Source organism: Ailuropoda melanoleuca, chromosome 5 (assembly GCF_002007445.2).
Source record: "Ailuropoda melanoleuca isolate Jingjing chromosome 5, ASM200744v2, whole genome shotgun sequence".
Lineage (NCBI taxonomy): Eukaryota > Metazoa > Chordata > Mammalia > Carnivora > Ursidae > Ailuropoda > Ailuropoda melanoleuca.
This window is the reverse complement of record NC_048222.1, coordinates 61,306,734-61,326,407: the sequence shown is the minus strand read 5'-3', so window position 1 is coordinate 61,326,407 and position 19,674 is coordinate 61,306,734. Positions and strand designations below refer to the sequence as shown.

General features: G+C 44.3%; 2 protein-coding genes across 6 annotated transcripts in view; one reads left to right on the top strand and one right to left on the bottom strand.

The window, feature by feature from the left end:
* Positions 1-1,872, top strand: part of WDR76 (WD repeat domain 76) — a 51,774-nt gene extending 49,902 nt beyond the window's left edge. The window contains exon 14 of the mRNA XM_002913173.4: positions 1,285-1,872. Coding sequence (XP_002913219.1) covers positions 1,285-1,540 — 256 coding nt within the window. The 3' untranslated portion in view covers positions 1,541-1,872. The remainder of the gene's footprint in view (positions 1-1,284) is intronic.
* Positions 1,873-7,720: 5,848 nt separating this feature from the next.
* FRMD5 (FERM domain containing 5) overlaps positions 7,721-19,674 on the bottom strand; it is a 294,977-nt gene continuing 283,023 nt past the window's right edge. For 2 of the 5 annotated variants that reach the window (XM_034661040.1, XM_034661043.1), the window contains exons 11-14: positions 17,424-17,498; positions 16,798-16,866; positions 15,778-15,884; positions 8,874-9,574 (exon numbers count right to left, since the gene is read on the bottom strand). In XM_034661040.1, the coding sequence (XP_034516931.1) occupies positions 8,997-9,574; positions 15,778-15,884; positions 16,798-16,866; positions 17,424-17,498 (829 nt within the window). In that variant the 3' untranslated portion in view covers positions 8,874-8,996. Of the gene's footprint in view, positions 7,960-8,147; positions 8,359-8,873; positions 9,575-15,777; positions 15,885-16,797; positions 16,867-17,423; positions 17,499-19,674 lie in introns of those variants that run through there. The other 3 variants (XM_019801587.2, XM_034661042.1, XM_034661041.1) reach the window with 3 other exon arrangements.

The following is a 19,674-nucleotide window of genomic DNA, read 5'->3' as shown; positions in this document are numbered from 1 at the left end:
TTCTCCCATTCCGTGGGCTGTCTCTTAGTTTTTTTGACTGTTTCCTTGGCTGTGCAGAAGCTCTTTATCTTAAAAAAGATTTTATTTATTTATTTGACAGAGTGAGCACACAAATAGGCAGAGCGAGAGGGAGAAGCAGGCTCCGTGCTGAGCAAATCCTGATGTGGGTCTCCATCCCAGCACCCTGGGATCATGACCTGAGATGAAGGCAGACACTTAACTTACTGAGCCACCCATGCACCCCCCCCTTTTTTAAAGATCTGTTTATTTTAGAGAGCGAGTGAGCGTGAGTGGCAGGAGAGGCAGAAGGAGAGGGAGAAGGAGAGAAGCAGACTCCCTGCTGAGGGCAGAGCCTCACATGGGTCTCTATCTCACCACCCTGAGATCATGACCTGAGCAGAAATCGAGTTGGACGCCTAACTGGCCACACAGGTGCCCCGAGATCTTTTCTTTTTTAGTGTTCACTGCTATAATTTCCCCTCTTACTATTGCTTTCATAGCATGCCATAGATTTTGGTATGTTGTGTTTCATTTTTCATTGTTAGATATTTTCTTTTCTTTCTTTCTTTTTTTAAAAGATTTTATTTATTTATTTGACAGAGAGAGACAGCCAGTGAGAGAGGGAACACAAGCAGGGGGAGTGGGAGAGGAAGAAGCAGGCTCCCAGCAGAGGAGCCTGATGTCGGGCTCAATCCCAGAACCCCGGGATCACGCCCTGAGCCAAAAGCAGACGCCCAACGACTGAGCCACCCAGGCGCCCCCATTGTTAGATATTTTCTAATTTCCCTTGTGATTTCTTCTTTGAGCCCCAAATGTATTTTTTACTTTAAAGTTTTATGGAATATAAAATGATTTCAGGGTTTGGTTATCAGGGGAATACAAATATGGAATTATAGATCTTATTAAAATGGCAATAACATAGATTGTGTATTTTCTACTCCTAGGGCTTCTTCTATTTTGTATGTGTAAAAAAAGGGAGGGCATACAGTCCATTGAGCTAGGAAATAGTGAACAAAAAAGGTGCTATTTTAATAGACAGTGACCATCCACTGAGTACAACCACTGCATTTGGCAGTGGAGATTCAGAAGTGCAGAAGACATCATCTCTGTCCTAATTTTCATTTTTATGTAAAGAATGAAATTAGGCTGATGGTAACTCAGTAACTTAATGAAGAGAAACTTGGCAGAGAAAACCATTTAGGAGCAATGCCACGTTTACCCTCTGCCCATTACTGCCTTGAGTTATTTAACACTATCCTTTAAAAAAATTGTTTTTTTCGCTAGGCACAACACTATCACTGGGCGATGGCTGACCCGGTTCCAGGCTGTGTGGGACCCTAAACAAGAAGACTGTGTCATAGTTGGCAGCATGGCTCATCCACGACGGGTAGAAATCTTCCATGAGACAGGAAAACATGTGCATTCTTTTTTTGGTGGAGAATGCCTTGTCTCTGTGTGTTCCATCAACACTATGCACCCGACTCGGTATATTTTGGCTGGAGGTAATTCCAGTGGGAAGATACATGTTTTTATGAATTAAGAAAGTTGCTGAGTGTTTGGTTTAGCAACATCAATTTGTTCAAATTAATCAGTGTCTAGGGAGCTTAGTAATTCATGTGGCTTGGCCTGTTTTTAATGTGTTCTATTTAGTGAACATAAAATTGCTTTATTAATAACTGAGCAGAACGTATACAGTTACATACTTACACATTTAGTAAGGGAGAAGCCTTTTAAGTTGTTTCTGTAGGTTGGGGAAGGAATTTGAGGGGAGGCTGTGATGCCTTCAGCGCTTTTAATCAGGCAGTATGTTGAGAAATTCTAGCATTATAAATTACAAAGCTTTGATCAGTATTAAAGGTTTTTTTGGTTTAATGATATGGTTTTCATTCTGTAATGATATTTGGATTTGTGGTTTATTTCATAGTTTGGAGTGAATATTTCTAGACTCACACTGGAAGGGATCCTGAAAGGTTATCTAACTTAGGGATTTTGAAACTTAATTTTTTTAATGGAGAACTCTTTTTTCGCCCCTTCTGCCTTTAAATTAAAAGTGAAATTCCAAGATAAGTGTTGAGAAGCCTTAGTTTACTTGGACAGGGGCCTGAGTCTTTGTATGCTGACCCTTTTACCTCCTCTAGATGGCTCCTGAAGCATGGCCAAGGAATTGTAGGGCTTCTAGGAACAGGGTTTGGATCTGCCTGACCCTTGTAATCCAGTGTGAGATTGCCTTCAGACCAGTGTTTTCCAGACTGTGGTTTGTAGCTATTCACATGAAATCAATGTAGCCATGACCAGCCTTCAAAAAAAGGAAGAGGAAAGAAATAGTAAAGAGTAATAAATGTAATTAGAATAAGTGTTGTTTTGTGAAACTTAGTTACATGTGCATACATATATGTAAGTGTATATGCATATGTGTATTCTGATGTAGAACATGTCTTTATTACTGTGGTACTACTGTGGGTCATAGTTAAAGAAGTGAAAGCTCCTGCCTTAGAAGGTCCCAGACACCGTTATCTGTCCCTGTCTTTAAACTCTCCAGAGGAGATTCATTAGCCTATTAAGTGAATAACTCCATTCCTAATTCATATCGGGGTGGGGGGGGAGAATGTAATGAGAAACTACTTCGGGCATTTTGTCATAAATGCATTTTTTTATTTTGCAGAAGTTAGGGCAGTGTGAATGTGTTTGTTTGTTGGAAGGGTAGCTACTTAACTCAGTGACTAACATACTTTGTGATAGCACCTATCCAACTTTTTTCATTGCTCTTCATTGCCAAACTACTACTGAAAGACTTTTGTAAATAGTTTTTGGCAATATGTTTGAATTCTAAGAGGAAATATCTTCTCAAATTATATAGCAGAGAAATAAAATGACATGTATAGTTTTCTTCTCTGTAATTAGAGGTTAAGTCTAATTTTGAGGCCTAGTATTAAGTAGGTTGTGTTTATAAGTAATAAAAGTTCTCTATTTTCTTGATGATAGGAGTATAGGAATTGGTAAGTGAAATGGAAAATTTATTTATGAAATGGAAAGTAAAGCTAAGTGAGGTTGATTTCTATTAAACTGCCCTGGAGATAGTAAATGAAGCCTCTAGGCCTCCTTTCCCTTTTTTATACCACTTCATTTCACAGGTTCCAGAGTGGCAACTTCTGTGAGAATTGCTCTTTTTTTTTTTTTTTTTGCGATTTTGAAAAATACTCTCATTGAAATTAGTACCATCATTTAAGCTTTGAATACGTGGTGGTAATTGCCTGGTTTCTGCAATAAATGCTAGCAAATTCTTGATGTTTCTCACTTTTGTGGTTTCTTTTGCCATTTTAGCTTCATAAACTGTGCTGTTTATATTTAATTCCACTTAATAGAGTTCTGTCTTCTTGAGGCAATGCAGGAAGGAAGGAGAGTGGGGGGACTTGTTTCTCAGTGATAAGCTCTATAATGGAGTAATTGTTTAAATCTAGAAAGCGCATAAAGGAAAATTGTCTCCCTTAGGACATCCTTAAACTGTAATCTGTTGTGAAAGGTACTTCTCCTAGAGACTTGCTTAAAGCTGTGTGGCTTCTGTAATTATTTGTGTATTACGATTGCTCTCTTGGGGATAAACCTTTATTTAGGTGGTGCTTTATGATATCCCTTAAGCATGTAGGCTCTGTATTCCACTTGAGTCATTTTCTTTGAGATGCCCAGCCTTTCTTTATGTGACTTTAAGGAGGAAGGAGATGATTTTTTTTTTAAAGGTTTTATTTATTTATTTGACAGAGGTAGAGACAGCCAGCGAGAGAGGGAACACAAGCAGGGGTGGGAGAGGAAGAAGCAGGCTCATAGCGGAAGAGCCTGATGTGGGGCTCGATCCCATAACGCCAGGATCACGCCCTGAGCCGAAGGCAGACGCTTAACCGCTGTGCCACCCAGGCGCCCCTAGAAGGAGATGATTCTTATCATAGGTGGACAAGTAGGTGAGTCTACAAATGATCAGGAATTGATAAAATCTGAGTTGATTCAGTCCTATTTTGGTATTCAGGTCTTTGAGTTTCCTTGCCACAGAGATGACTTTGCAAGGGCATTTCTCCAGGAAAGCAGAGAGCTTGAGGGCTGTGAATACATAGATTTAAATCTTTTCAGCCAGTTACAGTATATGGGAAGGGGGGGAGGGTGGACACATGGGCCTTCTGTATCAAACCTGAGAGGAAGAAATCTATGCCCTCTAACTTCAGATTCCCAAAACTTAAGTGTCCTATTTGTTAGGCTGTCCCTTCTGACTTAGTACTTTTTTTGATTTTTCCTCTTTAGTATGGTGTTGATGGCTAGTAAGGAGTTTTAGTTCCAGGACAGCACAGACCCATATTTCGGTTCATTTGGCTATAAATGTTTTTGGATTTTCAAAAGAAAAGGTGAAACGTTTAGTCAGGAGTAAAACATTTTAAGATATCTCTTCCTAAAATGGAAGTTGTAAGAGGAAACGTTTTAAAAGTATCTTTTGGGGGCGCCTGGGTGGCACAGTGGTTAAGTGTCTGCCTTCGGCTAAGGGCGTGATCCCGGGCGTGATCCCGGCGTTATGGAATCGAGCCCCACATCAGGCTCTTCCTCTATGAGCCTGCTTCTTCCTCTCCCACTCCCCCTGCTTGTGTTCCCTCTCTCGCTGGCTGTCTCTATCTCTGTTGAATAAATAAATAAAATCTTAAAAAAAAAAAAGTATCTTTTGCCTGTTTGATTCTACTCCATCAGCAACTTGTATGAGTGTGTAGGGGAAGCCTATTCATGAACTAAAACCAAGAGTGTAATCATGTGCAGAGGGGCTTGGTTATGGTTGAGGAACCCTAAGCAGAGGGAGTGGGTACTAGAGCCCTGAAAGGGTATATACATAGGGGAGTCCTCATTAGGTGTCCAGAGAAGAGTGGCTGCTTTAAAGCTGCAGGATAACGGGGAATCACTCACAGCAAGTGGTTCTTAGGCTTTTCACTCTGCAGATTACTTTAAACAAAGAAAGACTTTTGTGATTAAAAACAAAACAAAACTCCACTAGGACAGGCTACTAGGACAGGCTACTCTACCAGGACATTTAAAGGTGATAGGAACCTCTGGAAATTTGAAGGTGAGTAATATAACCTGATTGGTGCTTTAGGAAGATGATCTGGTAGCAGAATGGAGCATTAAAGGGCAGGTAGAATTGACAACAGATAATAAACTAGCCCAGTGGACCCTAGTTTAACCTTTTATCCTCAGAGAATTTAGAAGACCATAACCAGTTCGTCACCTGAGTGATGTTTACATAATTAGGTAAGATAATGTTATAGGAATGTATTTTGTAAGTTGTAATTATGAGGTTACTATAGTGGTGACACCATTCTCTTCCTTTCATAGTAAGTGTTTTCTGTTCTCCCTTTTCAGGCTTGAGTAAGAACACTGGTCTAGAAGCTGGACCATCTAGGTTCTTTTTTTTTTTTTAAGATTTAAAAAAAATTTTTTTTAGGTAATCTCCTTACCCAATGTAGGGCTCAGACGCACAATCCTGAGATCAAGAGTCTTATGCTTTACCTGCTGAGCCAGCCAGCTGCCCTGGACCATCTAGGTTCTGCTTTGGGTTCTAAGACTATGTAGCCTTGGGAAAATCACTCCTTGGTTTTCCTCATGAGAAAAATGAGGTCCAATTCATCTCTAAAATCATTCCATTATTACAGTTTCCATGTTCTTCATAGTATTTATTTGGCGGGAGGGACAAGGATAATAGATGGATATAAGCCAATTAACTATTTTAAATGATTCTAGTCATGAATAGTAGTCAGCTGTATAAATCCCCGTGGTATCTTTTTATCTATGTGTTGGTAACTTTAAGGAGGAAAAAGTGAGATAAGCTGTAAGTTAAAGAAGAAAGAGTCCACTCTTCCATGGTATTTAAATATTTATTTAAGTTTAAAAATAATTTTCATGGCACCAATGATTTTATGCTAACTACATACCGCATATGTAGAAAAAAGTACATTGCTTTAAAGGAAAATGTAACTTAGAATTTTTGGCACACGAAAGGTTAACAACTATACTTTTTAATGAAACTAAGAAATTCACATTTGCAGGTAGTTTACCTTCTACTGCTTAAAGATGCAGTACACTATTCTTTAGTAAAGAGTTTTATTTCCTCTGATGGATGAAGCTATGGAAACCATTGGTTTTTTTCTACAATGAGATCAAACTAATTTTGAGAGAAAGTGGGAGACATAGTGGAACACAGTAAAACCAGGTTAAAAATTTGAACAATGTTTAATGATGGGGAGATACCAAAAAAAGACTAGTTACCTACAAAGGAGGTTTGTTATTCAAGCACTATTTGAAAAGCAAATTGAAGGAAATTTTACTATCTGTATTTTCTGGGGTAAGCCCTGGGAAGAAATAACCCAAAAGTTCTGTTCAGAGAACAAAATCCAGCTCTTGGAAGTGGTGTGGAGTATTGTATTGTTAGAACTCTAGACACAAGTAACATACCAGGAAATGGAATACTGCATCTTTCTTTAATGTGAATATGAAAGGTCAGTGTCATATCACTCACTGCATAGAAACACCATATTCTACAGACTGAGGTAGGAACACTACACTAAAAGGTAATCTGCTATGTTGCATAAGACAGTAGATATCCAGGTTAAAACCAGCCCCCTATCTCCTGACAGCCTTTTCATCTCTGAATCTACTTTTCACTTCAGTCCTGTGCTAAATAAAGCCTTTCCTGTGTAGATGACAAGTGGCAGTGGCTAGTTGGTTCTAAGTGATCCCTAATTTTTTACCAGGATCGCCCTCAGTTTGTCTTGTCACTTGGTAAATAGATGTTTGCAATTCTGCCCAAATTGTTGCTGGTATGGAAATGATCAGACATTCCTCTTCCATTCTTAGATTCTGGCCGAGTTTTAGCATTTCAACACTTGATCTTGCTCATCTTGGCATCAGATACCTCTTTGCTGGTTGGTTGTTCAAGCACCCTTTACACAAGCAACCCCAGTGTCTCCACTGGGAAATGGTCCTGGATCTGTAGCCAGTCAGGAATGGGAGCAGAGCCGGCCCTCTTTCTGCTAATACACTGGTAAGGAGCAGTTTTATTGTCTAGATGGGGTTGGCAAATTATGGTCTGTGGTCCAAATTCAGCTCATTGTGTATTTTGATAAATTTTCATTGGAACACAGCCATGCTCCTTTGTTTATGTATTACCTATGGATGGCTGTTTTTGTGCTATGATGGCAGAGTTGAGTAGTTGCCACAGAGTATGGCCCACAAAACCAAAATTAAAAAATATTTATCATCTGGCACTTTACAGAAGAAGTTTGCCAACCCCTGAAAATTACACAATCCACTCCCCCACCCCATGCCCCCTGTTAATTCCATAGCTGTTATACTCTGTACATGAACATGATTCTTCTATTTCAGGGGACAAACTAGGGGAGAGCAAATCTACAAGTGACTCATTCTGCTCTGCATTTGGGGCTCCCCAACATCATAGGATGTTAGCAGCGGCTCCACTGTTGTGGGTTTTCCAGGAGTATGTCTACTGACTATCTTTAAATGAGTCCTCAGGCCCCAGATGACTTAGAAATCTCTCCCTGAGATGAAAACAAGATCTTGTGAGTGGTTGTTAAGAGTTGCAGAGCTTGGGCCTTGGACCCCACACTCACCCTTCACATGCTGTGCTTTTGCATGCTTCCACAGCTTTCCTCAGCAAGGATGGCAAATGCTTTCCTACAATTTTTATTTTCCTGATGCAGAGGATGACCCTAGGGGGCAGTATTTCTACATCTAAGTGTTGGTCTCTGTCACATTCACCTTCTTTCTTTTGTAGGCATCTTTTAGTATGCCTATTTAAAGAGATTCTTTTCCTGGTCCCTTCCAAGGCTGTTTGTTGATCTTGGAATTCTATTTTCTGAAGCTTTTCATTCTCAGGATCAGTTTCTTTCTTGCATCGTTTAGTTCATCAGGCTCTATTTTCTTAATCCATAAAGTAAAAACAAAATATGAATTGATAAGAAAATAACATTTGTTGTTAAAATATAAATTGAAATAGTTTTCTTGTGGGGGGTTGTACAAAATAGGTACTGCTCTCTGAATCTCAACAGTTTCTCAGGTACCGTGGCTCTGGTTTCTGTTAACTACACTTTGTCCAACATTTCTGACAGTCCTATCTCTGGCACCACTGAATTCAACTAACGTCTCTGGAGCACTATAAAAATCTTGAGGTTCTTCAGGAAAAAAAAAAATCATAGAAGTCTAATAAGTTCATTATACAAAACTCATGGTGATGCCCACTAGGATCTAGTCTAAGGGGACAGACTTACCCCACCCCTGCTTCTGCTGCTGCTGTAGCGGTGGTCCCTTCAGATGCCCACTCTGCTCAGATTTGAAAAAAACAAAAGGAAAAGAAAATCCAACTCAGACCATCATAAGAAGCAACTTTCCATTTAATCATTCTACATGGATGTTTACTTTTTAAAAATCTCTGTCTGGCAAGAAAACCTAGATAGTTCCCATTGTCCAGACCCCTGGTCTGCCCTGCTGAGGCTGCACTGATGAGTCTCCTGGAGCCCAGTAGGAAAGCTCCTGCAGATTACAGAAGACAACAGCTCTCTAGTCTTCAACTAGTGTCCCATCTGCTAGGTGACACTACTGCAATAATCAGTAATAGTAAAATAAATTTTTATTTGATACTTTGAAAATAATACACATCTATGAAAAATCAAAATTCAAAACCAAAAATTATCCTGCAAATTGGGAGGATGAGAAACAGAGTCACTGAGCCTTTCTTGAAAGAACCTCTGAAGGAAATGAGTTTTCCCAGTTTGTTTAGACAGGGCATGAGCCTATCCTTTTTTTCTTCTGGGAAATGACCCTCCTAGGCTGTGGACTTTGAGTCATGAGAGGAGGACTTGGTACATGTGCCGATGGTTCCGCGATGGGTCCCATTGCTGGGAATGGGTAGCCGGGCTCCTGGGTCCACCTGGCTAGTTATTGGGAGGACTCATGCCTTCTCAGGTGTCAATGAGCAGGCTCACCACTGAGCGGATTTTGCAGGCAAACCATCGCCTGAGGGGACAAAAGTATTGATAGTGGAATTGTTCAAACTCGGGGGTCTGGCGGATATCGCGGAAAAAGGCAATGTCAAGGTCAGACTCGGTAAGGATGATCAGGAGGAGGAGCAAAACAAAGAGGAGTCCCATGGTCACAAGGAGCAAACGGAGCACACTTAGAACAAACTTATTCACCTGTTCCTCCTCTGGCCTGCCGTGCCCCTGACACAGGGCCCTTAGCTCTCCCCCAAGGGCCTCCACCTCTGCAGCAGTTGGAGTGCTGGCCTCAGACTCCTTCTCCTCTTCGATGCTGCAGGTGGCCCCATTGATCTGCCGGGAAAGCAGCATCAGCTCCAGGCTGTGCTCAGCCACAGGGGTGGGCAGCACACTGTCTGCAGGGCTGTAGGCTTCGTCTGCAATCACAGCGACTCGCTCATTGCTGTCTGCCCGGCTGCTTCTCACGTGAGGCAGGAAGGTGTCCCCATGGGAGGAAGAACGCACCGGGGTGGAATGGGCACTGTCCCGTAGAGACTCTAGGCCTGGAAAGGCAAAAGGAATATGAGTAGGCTTTCTGTGTTCCAGTGCACACTCTGCTGTCTGGTGGAAGCTGCACCCATTCTGTTTTATATGGTTACTAAAATTTTGCAAGGAAGCCCCTCTGCACAGCCCCCATGTGACCAGCAGCAGTGGCCACTACAGTGTTTTGATGTATCAGGAACAGGATAAGAGAAGCAGCAGACATCAGAGGGGTTGTGGTTGGAAGTTTGTTTTTTGTTTTCTTTTTACTTTGCGTTTTTGCAAGATTTGTTACAGATTCTGCCTTTCTGGCTTTTGATGCCATGGGCCTCGTTTTAGCCCCAGTTGAAGGACAATCTGAATCACAGACTATCCCTGATTCAGAGCTGGGGCCACAGTTCAGGGAGCTCAAGTCTCCCTCTTGGGCTGAGGGCCTTGAGAGGCAGGGATGGGGAGAAGAAAAGACTGTTGTGCTTTGCTGGGCCTCATCAAATACTGATTCTGGAGCTGCATGTCTTTCTAACACCCAGCATGCAGCTCCTTGAACTCATGAGGTCATCTTTTGGATTGCTGCAACTGCTGTCGGTCTCTTCAGCCTCCCACTTCTAGCTGTCCTGATTTTAGGGGATGTGAAAACCCTATCTGCTCTTCCTTAGGTGGTCTCTGATGGAGAAGGGAATAGCCCTTGGCTAGCTCTTTCTTTTCACCTTAGAAGGAGCTGGGTCCACAGTAGGCTGACAATTCCCTGTCTTTACACACTCCAGAGTGCAGAGTGGTCTCTGAGAAGATCTTATTGTGTCAGGGTGGAAATTCTCTTATATCCATCAGGAGAAAGGGTCCTCTGCCCCCTAAAACGACCCATTATCTCTTTACTTTCTCAGATGGAACTTTCTGTCTTTCCAAGGCTCAATCTCTGGTAGTGAAAAACAGGAGCTGGTTACTCTGTCAACCAAACAGCAGCCACTAGGCTGGAGGACGTGGGCCCAGAGTCACCAAGTACAGCCCACATCACAGTGCTCCCAAGGAAATGGCTTCTTGTTTCAGGTTCAGTGTCTGCATTTCCATACCTGGCTGTCTTGCGGGTACCAGAGTGGCTCTGGCTCTCCCTGCCTTTGTGGCCAATGGCAAGAGAAGCCAGTCCCCCTTCCATTGCTCTGAAATTGACCCTGACTGCTGCAGACCAAACCAGATTCCCAGCTCTGTAAAGGTTTGACCTAACTAGGCCTGATTAGGGGCTTTTTCAGTTCAGGGCTAGCTTCAGAAGCCCAACAATCTCTCTTAAAAGATGGCAGTAACCTTTCAGAAGTAGTGAGTTTCATTTGGTTCTCCTGTGGTGTAGCCATATGTACGCAGGCAGCCTGCCTAGCCTGCTGGAGCCCATTTCAGCACAGGTACAGTTAAGGATTCTCCAGGGGAACAAACCCTGGAATCTGGGTTATTAACAGGTGCGTTGGGGTGGCAATAGCAGCCCCCTGCTATCCACCTATGCTTCCCATCACCTCACCATCAGTATAGTTGCTACAGCTCTCAGCTTCTGCTTTTAGGAGCTCCTTATGATCCTAGGTGTATTTTGTGTTCCCCTGTGCTAAAATCTTAAGTTTGTATAATGTTTTAAACTTTTTAAAGTGCTTTCATCTTTCCATGAAGTCGTTAAGGCAAGAGGTTACAGAGCTTGCCTAATGACATGTGGTTGGCTGATAATGGCAAAGGCAAGGATAGACTGTAGGCCTCTGTTTCCTGATGCTAATGATCACGTAGTTAGATTTTGGGCCAGGATGAATTAAGTCTACAGCCTACACCTGCCTTAGATTTAGGTCCCAGTTGCCCAAGAAACTGTTGTGAAATGATGTGAAAAATTAAGAGCTTGCCCCTTGTTCCTGAGCTCTTGATTCTCCTTTGATCTTTTTTCCCCAAATTTTCTCCCTTATTCCTGCATTTGCATAAGCAGCATGAGGAATATATACCTGGCAGTATGTAATGAGTCCCTGATAAAACAGAAACCGTTAGGCCCTGATCACACAGGTGTTGGTTCAGCTCCTTTCCCACCCACTCCTCCACCCCCCCTTCCTCTGGAACCTCAGCACCCCCTGCACAGGGCTCCTCATACCCTTTCTAGAGGCTGTCCCCTCACAAAGACAACTCTACCAGATCTTCCAAAGCACGACCAGCTTAGCTGCCAGAAGCCACTTCAGTATAAAGTTAGCTTGGCCTACAATTCAGCCATAAGCTTGCTGGGGAAGGAGAGAGGCAAAGGCTGTTACATCAGAGAAAACAAATTAAAGGGACACCAGAAACCACATTATAAGTTGTTGGTGCTCTCAGTAAATAAGATAATGGATATGTATACATTTCTAGTAGACTGCTTGACAGACAGAATTAGTAAGTGTTAGTATTCTGTTCCCTCAACAGACCTCACCTGTAAGGTTATTATTGCTGTGTCAGGCTAGTCTTGTATAGAACTTCAGGTTCACTAGAAACCACCACACCTTCGTCAAACCCATCATTCTGGGGTGGACAGGGTGGGTACCATGGGTGGGAGCTGGCAAATGGCACAGTGAAACACAGGAGTCTTTTTTACCTTGGATGTGCTCCAGCTGATTGCCTTGCCCAGAGGTGGCTCCCTGTGGGCGGGGTGGCACAGTGGTCAGGAGCCTACCCTGGAGCCGGGGCCCCATCCTCAGGATGCGCACACTCAGTGGCCGAAGGCAGTGATTAGTCAACCGGAGCTGAACTCGGACTCTGGTGTGAATCTTAATCAGACTCTTCCCCATGGTGGCCAAGGAAGGCAGATACTTCTTCAGTGGAAGCTGGCTTATCTCTTCATGGAAATCAGTCAGGCAGGGGAGACACAGAGGGAAAGGATGGAAAACCAACTGGGGACAAAGGATTTTTGCTGACCTCAAGCCATGGCAGCTCCTTCACAGTGTCTCCTGTGCTGGAGAGTGTCAGCTCTGCCAGACAGAGCAGGCTGAGCTTCGGGGAAGGAACAGCTCTGAGAGGCCAACGTTATCAGGGACTGGATTCAGTCAGAACCACTTAGAGCCATAAAAAGTAATGCTTCCCTAGCATGTGACTGTTTCCCGGAGGCCGGTATAAGGGCTCCAGACTTCTTGGGGAGTGAGGCACAGAGAGGGCAGAGAACTACCCCACAGGGTAAGGAGGATCACATAGTTCCAGAAAATGCAGGATGTGAAGCTACAAAGACCTTGGGCTTTGGGTTGGGTGGCTCTGAGGTGTGAGGTGGCAGCTCTGGGGCTGGAAATGGGCTGTGTTCCATCCACTGGGCTGTATGCTATTTGGCTCCCTGCTGCTGGGCTGAGCCCCACAGGGCGCAATGGATAAAAGGAATCAACATATCCAATCGTCCTCTCTGGCTAAGCCTGTGCTAACAACACATGGTATCTTGGCATCCCTGAGAGCAGAGGGGAGGGCCAACCAGTGTACAGTCATCTTTCTAATGGTCCTAGTTCATTGGAATTACATGGTCTCATTCAAATTGTAGTCTTACGTTACTGTTTTTGCAATTTTCCCGTTGTTTTTAGAGATAGCAACCAAAGCTTTCCCCCTGGAAAGGCTAATAGTTCCTGTGACATTAATTTATGTGCCATATGGACAATAGGAAGAGTCTCTGATGGAGTATGAACTAGTTTCAGATGTCCATAACTTCCTGGGAGTTCTGGTGGTTAATGCCCTTCTTCTGAGACCCCCATCATTTCCCTCTCAGCCCTTCCCTGTCTGATACACAGTGTACAGTGGGGGTCAGCTGTGTTTGCTGGGCGCTTTAAAAATAAAACCCCTCTTGAGAGATGGTGTAGCTCAACTCTCTGGGAAATCATCCATTCTTTATCTCCCCAGGCTTGATAATCCCTGCACTGATAGAGCCACTTAAATGCTAAAATCTTTTTTTTTTGTCCCCCCCCCCCCCCCCCCCCCNCGCCCCCCAGACCAGATGTCCATTTGCCTCTCCTCACTGTGAGCCTGTTAGTGTCATTCCTGCCAGGGCCGTTCTTAGCTGCTTCTGCTTTTGCCCTCTTGAATCTAAGGGGTCCTGGGTGAGGGCCATGACTGGGGTTGAAGGCTGTTCTTGTCTGCAGGCAGCCTCGGGCATGGGGTGTGAACAGCAGGTTGGCTTGCGGAGTAGCACATGGGAGCCCGCTGTGTATAACCTGCCAGGCGTGAAGTTCTGTGGGGGCTGAGATTGTGAGGGTGTGACCTGGCCCTAGGAGTCTCTTCTTTACCAGCTTCCTTGGCGGCCTTTCCCTGCTGCACCCTCCCCTGGTATTTTACAAGCAAAGAGGACTTTTTCAGATGCTGAGGAGCCTACTGCTGCTACAATGGGAGAAGACAGGTTCTGGGAGGATGCTGGAGGCACAGCCAGAGCTGCTTGGGAACTGAGGCAGCCTCATTGTTTGTCTTGGGAGAGCTCAAGGGACCAGTTTCCCGCTTCTCAGTAGTTCTGCTAACCCTGCGTGGCAGCTACTACAAACGAGTTGTATCCCCAGATGGACAGCCTGTCTTCCCATTTCTGGGAACGTGGGTTTTACTGGACATTCTTCCATATGCTGGAGAACAAATGCATGAGGCTCTTCCCTAGACCTGGGTTAGTGCCAGCTTCCTCCAGGGGGTGGCTTTTTCTCTGGGAGGACAGCCGTTCTTAAACTTTTTACAGGAGCTTTGGGGTGAACCTGGTGGCTTCCGACCTCAGGATGGATGGGAAGAAGGGCCACAGGGAGAGGAGAAAGTTATATTTCTTCAAAAGAGAAAAAATTCATTCTGCTTTCCTGAGATGAACACCCCAAAAGAAGAGGGACAATGAGAGCTATGCTCAGTTCTGCTCAACCTAAGACTGGAGGAAAAACCAGGAGCCTGTGTCTGATGACAGACCTCAGTGACTTCATACTTTGCATAGCGATTATACTTCGTAGTTCAGAAGACATTCTCCCACTCTATGATGGGGGCAACAGGCTCAGAGAGGTTAAGCAACCTGCCCTAGAGAAAGTACATGGCAGAGCTCTTTTTTGAATCTCATCTTTGACTTCCTAACCAGGCCTCTTTGCACTGTGCTTGCTGCCTGTCCAGTAAATGCTTTAATCTCTTTAAAGTACTTCTATGTACATCAGCTTCCTCACAACCCATGGGCTACGCGAGGAAGATATCCTTATTTTACCAATAAACAACTAAGATACTCAAATAATTAAGGCACTTCATATGGTTGCTGGGCCAGGGTTTTCAACCCCTAGACTGTAGCTATATACCAGACTTAGATAATGCAAAGTCAGTGACACATAGAATCCTAACCACAAACCCATGATCCTCACAGGGGAGCAGCAGAGTGATGTCCTTCCTAACCTAAGTAGTTCTTTATTTTCATTAATCAGCATTCCCACAGAAAGGGCAAAGAGTCTTCCCTCCCCACCTTCCAGGACAGGTTTGAAGGAAACCTGCTGCTGTTTGCTACTGCTTGAGATCTTCTGAGGTCTTACAAAAACATCTTTGGGAATGAAAGCATTCAACTTTATACCTGTATCTAGCCTGTGGGGCAGCTGAGTCAGTTACAATGAGGGAAATATTCCAGGAGTCTCCTAACAGTATTAAACACCCAGGGAGTGGAGAGGTATCAGGCACAGCTACTGCAGTATCTAGTTCAGTGAAGATTCACAGACTTTGTCTCTTCCCCCAAGACTCACCTCCTCCAAAAGGAAGGTAGGATAGAGAGAGGTGGGGCATGTTAGAATTCGAGAGATCATGTTAAAAAATTCAGATAGCAAGAGGACAGATTTTTCCCACTGAAATAGAAGGTGGTAGCAGCTATTGGGATGCTTCAGAACTAAGTTTTCATTTCTTGGTTAACTGCCTCAGCCACCCTGATCATTTAAACTGTGGAGACTAGTCTGATCTGAAAAATAAGTGAAAAGCCTCTTGATGGAAAGCAATTTCAGAACTGCATGGAACCTGTTAGATGCAATAACACAGTCTCCCAAAGGTCTGCCCCAACACTGTCAGATTTAAACCCCCTCTTAGACTACATTTCAGCAGGACTGGGTGGGGATTACTCTTGACCTGACACCCAGCTGGTGTTCCCAACCACTGCATGAAACCTTCTCTCTTCCATTGGAGAAGTGTGCTCCTGTCTCTAGTGCAAATTCTTTTCAAGGTACCTGAGAGGAGCTAGTCCAAGTCAAAACTTAGAGGAACTTCCACTGTCATCTCCAGAGCTTATGCTCACCTTCCATGATGGAGATGTGAACAGCTCTTCTCCGGGTCCTGGGAACACTGCTCAGCCTTGGGCCATGGGTTATGGACGGACAGCTGCGGCTGGGAACCATCCCTGCTCTGAGGTTAAAGAAAAAGAGAACTTTGTTAATTCATTACACAGACAGATGTGGTCAGGACTCAGAGTTGAGAAGTAGCTGCTGGAATTGCCTGGCTGTGTTTTGTTTTATTTACTTTTAAAAAGTCTTTAATTCCTGCTTTTTGCCTTCAGTCCCTGCATCCCAGTCAGAGACACTGCTTCAGACTAGTCTACCACCTCATATCCTAGACCCACCCAAACCTTGCTTTAGTGCAGCAGTGGTACCGCTGGTCTCTGGGCAGGTTTGTCAGGGAGTAGAGCTCCAGCATAAGCAGTAGTACAGAAAATGTGCCCGACCACTGATATGGCAGCCTCTCTGACTTCTGACAGAGACTGCTGGTGGCAGGGGGTACCATGTGAAGGTGGGAGTAATGCTCCCATTCCCAGAGATCAGGCTGGTTGGTGAACCCTAGCTGTCTTGGCCATTCATATTCTTTCTGGATCTTACTAGGTTTAGGAGGTATACATGACGTACAGTTATACATGAAGCAAGGATCTCAAAACTATTTTAGACCTAGTGTGTTAGAGCTGTGGGGGCTGTTCCTGGCTTTCTGTAATGGAGTGATTCCAGAACTAAGGAAATCTTGGATTTTGGACATGTCCTTCGTGGCCTATGACCACTTTCAGGATTTGGGAGGACAGTAGAGAAGTACCCAGGATGTGGTACTGGGTACTATGCCCTTCCTTGGGGTCCCTCAAGGCTCAGGGATACCAGGGTCAGACTGTTCCCCATGTCTTTAGCTCAGATGGATCTCTTCACCTTCCTGCCATGTTCTCCTTCCCCTTTTGTGAGCCACTGAGTCCAGAATCTTCATAGTACTGAAACTACTGCCTTTTTGGAGCTTCTGGGATCTGAGCTGGAACTGGTTTGGGGGGAAGTCTATGGCAGCCTACCTGTGTATTTCTGGTGGCTCCCGTTTGATCTTCGCACTTGACTCCATTACTTCCTTTGCAACTCGGCCACTATAAATAGTATAATAAAACAAGCAGCAAGGGATGAGATGGTGTTCTAGCACTGGGCTCCTGTCTAAGGCTTCAGATACTTTAGAGAAACTGGGAGATGGCCTCTTTGGCATAGCCCTTCCCAATATTTAGGTCACTGAGAAAGCCTTGCTTGCTGGTTAAGTTCTAAGGTGTCCTGACAGCTTATCTTAGAGAGCTATCTCGAGTCTTTGGGATTTTCCATTTTCATTTAGAAATGATTTCTCATTGTCCAGCATGTTCCAGAAATATTGCCAAAAAAAAAAAAATCTTTAGACAGACACGAAAAGAATCACTGCTACAGTTCTTATTTCACTGCTGTTGTGAGGGCAGAAGGAGAACATATTTAAACCCTGCAGACAAACTGTGGCAGGGAAGAAAAATAGGCAAAAGGACAGGAGACAGAACTGGATGGAACCTCAGGCTTTTTTGGAAGTTCCCAGTTTCTTTGTTTTCAAGGATAAGGACCACTGAGCCACTGTTCTCCAGAGAAGGGTCTGAAAATAGGTCCATAACAGTTACTTACTGTCACTATTTACCTGTATCGGAACCGGCTCCCTTTAAAGAATAAATTGCTGCTGGACACTGTGCGGACTTGGCTTGACTTCTCCAGCCTGCAGCAAGGCAAAGTCCAGTGTGACAGATGGCCTGCAGCTGCCTCACAGGCTAAGGCAGTGCATGCCCAGCTCCTTCCAAAGGCTGCTTGAGGAAACTCTTCAGGAAAAGGCCCTTCACAGCGCGGCTTGTTTCTGACTCTCCTTTAGGACCTGAGAGCTTGCTCAGAACCTTAGTGCTGAGGACAGTCATGTTGAAACCCATTTTCATGTCAGGAGAGTGAAGGTTCCCCAAGAGTGCTTCATGGGGTTCACCAGGGGGACTGAGACTAAATGTTAGGGATGGTGGTCTGGCGGAATAATAGAATGCCACTCATCAAATTTCAGACCACTTGTTAGCAGTATGACCTGGGGCAAATTTCTTTCCTTTTTTAACTTTGGTCCTCCAATCTATAAAATGATGGAGCTGGGACTACTTGACCTCAGGTGTCCCTTCCAGTCCTATGGTTTGATGATACATGTCCTTGTCTGGGTAATTGTGGGTGGAGAAGAGAGTACGGGCTGCCCTTCCTATTACATCCCTCTCTTACAGAGTCATGAAGTATGTTCTATTAAAGACTCTGAGAAGTCCTGAAATGAACAAACTAGCTTAACTTTAATATAAGTTCCGTCATTTATTTGAACTTAGAATCATTCCCCTTCTCCCAGTAAGCCTATTAACATCACTTTGAAGGCTGTAGACAGCTGATGTGGAGGCCATGGGCACTATAAAATATCCTCTTAGGTGACTTCTCTGATCCCAAATGGCCCTCTCACACTTAGAAAAGGAAGCTGGGGAGAACCACCCAGAGTGAAGCCTCCCAAGACCTGACTCCACTTACAACATGCTCTAAAGTGCCTGGAATGCTGATCTAGACAGGAACCGATCTGGGTCTGAAGCCTCTGTCGTGAGCAGGCAGTCAGTATTTAGGGAGCTGTCCCCAAAATCCATGAATAGCAGGTTCCTGGGAGATACCATCCCCACCTGTCTCAGGGTTCTGTGAGGCTCTCAGTCTCCTTGTCTTCTTGTCCAAGCACGTCCTTGAGTCTGACCTGGCTCCCTTCAAAGCACTAGGCCAATGGCAGGGCCAGGGATCTGCACGTGAAAGGTGCTCAGGGTGATGCCAAAGACTTGGTACAGTTGGGGATCTGACCCAGGCTAGAGGCTTTTAACACTTAATAAGGAATATTACGTAATCAGTGGAGAAGTGAAAAACAGCCTCAGTTTCCAGTGGAGTCCTAGCAGGACTAGTTGGGTGGGGGGATTTATTAATGGAAAGACTCAGAAACTGAGTTTGGTCACAGAAGCAGAAGCACAGTTCTGTTCCCATGACACAAATAGAAAAACCAAGGTCTCCAGAAATGGTGTGGACATGTTTTCTTGGCTTTCCTTGGATAGCTAGAGACTGCACGGGAGGGAAATTTGACCATGCAAAAGTCTTTTCTGAGTGTCTTCTTCATGAGACGAAAGAAGGCTGCTCAGGTTATAATTCAGGCTGCCCATTCAGCTGATCCCTGCTTCTCATATCAAATGCATAGAAATTATTAAGCAATTCAGAAAGCCTGCCCAAGAAACAGCCTCTGGGGCTGTGGCCCTAGAAGGGGGAGGACGAGTTCTTCCAGGCAGCATCCCATAGCAGCCAGCAGGCAGCGGAGCCTTTTCACTGGGTAGGAGAATGGTACCCCTCCAGCTCAGAGCAGTTTTACTCTCTTCAGGATCCTTGAGGTTACTGGAAGGAGAACTATGGCCTGTCAGAGGCGGAATATACCACAGACTTTGTCTTATGTTGTCCTGATAAAGATACAGCTTATTAAAGTATAAATCATTGCATTCTATTTTTAAAATGAGACCAAGGGTTTTAGTAAAACATACTTTATTTGGCATCACCCCAGTTTCTCGATGGGCTATTTCTTTGTTCCCTAATGCCTTTATAACCACTTTCTTAATCAAAACAGCACAGAAGCCTCATATACTTTACAAATCCTGTGGTAATCAAAATTCTTGCCCAAAATTCTTGGCCCAAAGCTGGCTTTTCGGTAACGGACAAGTCCTTGTCCCCCCTTCCTGCTACTCCTCTCAGGCCCCTGGGCACTTGGTCTGTTACTGACAATACCTCCAGCAGGGACACATCATGAAGGGCTGGCATCAGCCCCAGCTCAGCACCAGGCCACCCACTGGGGAGCAAGCCCCAGAGTC